This window comes from Montipora capricornis, chromosome 5 (assembly GCF_036669925.1).
Source record: "Montipora capricornis isolate CH-2021 chromosome 5, ASM3666992v2, whole genome shotgun sequence".
Classification (NCBI taxonomy): domain Eukaryota; kingdom Metazoa; phylum Cnidaria; class Anthozoa; order Scleractinia; family Acroporidae; genus Montipora; species Montipora capricornis.
The window spans coordinates 13,063,460-13,065,959 of NC_090887.1; the positions used below are offsets into that span (position 1 = coordinate 13,063,460).

The 2,500-nt window shown below is 36.5% G+C and overlaps 1 protein-coding gene across 1 annotated transcript in view; it reads right to left on the reverse strand.

Annotated features, from left to right (window-relative positions):
* Positions 1-2,500, reverse strand: part of LOC138049545 (N-terminal Xaa-Pro-Lys N-methyltransferase 1-B-like) — a 13,118-nt gene that overhangs the window by 7,820 nt on the left and 2,798 nt on the right. Inside the window, exons 2-3 of the mRNA XM_068895865.1 lie at positions 2,179-2,277; positions 81-186 (exon numbers count right to left, since the gene is read on the reverse strand). Of these exons, the coding sequence (XP_068751966.1) occupies positions 81-186; positions 2,179-2,277 (205 nt within the window). The remainder of the gene's footprint in view (positions 1-80; positions 187-2,178; positions 2,278-2,500) is intronic.

Here is a 2,500-nt window from a genome sequence, read left to right on the forward strand (position 1 = left end):
CATGAATTTCAAGGAAAAATGGAGCTTGATGAAGTTGGCCAACATGATTGTAATTAACTGTCACTGCAGATTCAACTTACCTAAGGCAACAGAAGGTTTTATTTTCAATGTTAGTGAGTTCTCGACAGCATCTGTTGGATTGATTCGTCGCTGTTTAGGAGATTTCTCTTCAAGTTTATCTGGGAGCTAAATCAGCAAAATGTTCTTTATTTCTGAACATTGTGCATATAAATCTTATTTTATATTTTACTATGCCGGGATTTCTGAATAATGCATGAAATCCACCTCCCCCACCCCCCCCCCCCCCAAATTGTCATGTTTGCCATGAGGGAGTTAACTGTCATTGAACACTTTTGAACAAACTATTGAAAATGACTATTAAGTTACAGAAGTTTGCCATGATTTTTTCTCAATAAACAAAAGCACAAGCTCAGCTAAATTTATGTCACTCAATCCTGAAGACTCGGATTGACCAACCAGCCAGTGCATTAAAATCACAATCTTCTGTGTTTTGACTTTGGCATTATGTGCAACAGGCAATTGCAACACTACCTTAATAAGTTAAACATAACAAGGAACAGCAATATTAATGATAGATTTTGAAAACAAAACATCTTAATTTTCTTGTCTCGGTAATGGAAAATGAAATTCTCCCACCGCTATTTTTTGTATAGGGTTAAACTATAAATCATATTAAAACTAATAGATTGAACTATTTGAATAAAGTTTTAGTTTTTTGGTATTTAATAGTGCCTGTTAGTCTTGAGGCCTCAAATTCAGAACGACTGAGTCTGCTGCAGAAGCTCCTACCCCTTCACTTTATTGCAAAAATAACCGCACTTTGTTGCATCTTAGCCACCAATGAATGCACTCTAATACTGTATGACGAATTTGTGATATGTTAAGAATTGAAAGAAATATAGCGCACCAAAGTCGAAACTCTCATCTCATACTTAATTTGGGCAGAAAAAGTGCCATGATTTAATCAGTCTCCGAAGACAAATGAAAAATTCCTCACAGGGTATTTGGGGTGGTATAAGTAAGGACAGGAGGTCCGATAAGTTGTAATTTTGGCGTCAAAATAAACCCCTAGAAAATCGGGGTTGAAGTTTCACGTGCAGTTCAAGGTTTGCAGAATAACTCCATCCCCTACTTGAAAGCCAATTATATGCTGACCCAATCAGCATCAGGCACGTGCTAAGGTAGCAGATTGCATGTGAAGGCTGCCAATTGGCACCCAATCCTTTCACGTGTGATTGACATGATACGTCAATCATTTTTCGTGTGCAGATTATGGTGCGAAACAAAGAACAGCGATTTTAGGGGTTATGAAATTAATTTTTCAAATGTTTTCTTTGGGAAAATATACTTCACAGCCCACTGATTCAAGATTTGCAAAAAAATTTGAGCGAGACATCCAAATTTACCTTTACCGAGACCTTAAGTCACTAAGTTTCCCTATGTTTTAAGTAATGGTCCGGCTAAGAAGCAGGCAGAAAAACAATAGCCCGCGGCAATAGCGTCGGTTAGTTAAAATGTGCCAACATTTTTAATCAAATTAAGTTCGGCTGTTCCCGTTGGTGTAAGCAGCTAAAAGCGCGAAATTTGAATTTCAATGAAAAATGTAATCGACTTGCCGTCTAAAAAATTAGATTCTGTTTCGTAGAACAAATCATTATGCCTTCAAAAACTATGTTTGTAAATATCGTCAAGATTCTATGCGCCATTTGCCGATTGGCGAATGGCGCATAGAACAATGCCCAAATTTGGCCGAGAGACAGAGATCAAGGGCATAGGGAAGAAGAAATCCAAAAAAGGCTTTTTTTTTCATTTTTTTCTCATCTTTTTTCGACATTTTCCGATATTAGCCAATCAGATGCCTCGATTGGAGCAGCAGCTTCTAAGTACTTTTGCCGCTGGGCTGCCTGCTTCTTAGCCGGACCATTACTTAAAGTCTTCTATGAATTAATTTTGTCATATCATCCATAAAGTTAGCTGATTAACCACTGTTGTTTATTTCTTGGAATTTTGCCATGATTTGACCAATAAAAATGTTATTGGTAGTTTAAACAAAAGTGAAAAATAACTCATTATAGTTTCACAAATGGCAATTTGTGTAGACTAAGTATGATATAAAGCTACACCACTACTGTAACTGACAGTCTCAGAGTGTATTACCTCTAGAAATCTCTCCAAAAATCTTTTGGAATGTGTTATGTCTGTTGTCGAAATGTGAGCATATCCTCCTAACATTCCATTCACAGTTGCTGGGATATTCTGGCAAATGAAGACAGAAAAAAACAATTTTTTTCCTATTCTATCCTAGACACAGCCCCTCAAGTGAGGATTACTTGCTAGGAGATAAACATCATCAGCATCATCATCATCATAATAATACACTCAGGTAATAATTCTTTGATGATCAGATGATACTGGCATAATTAGCACTTTTTCCTACTTATAAATTCAACTTAACGCTTTGTACATTAATCAACTGAAG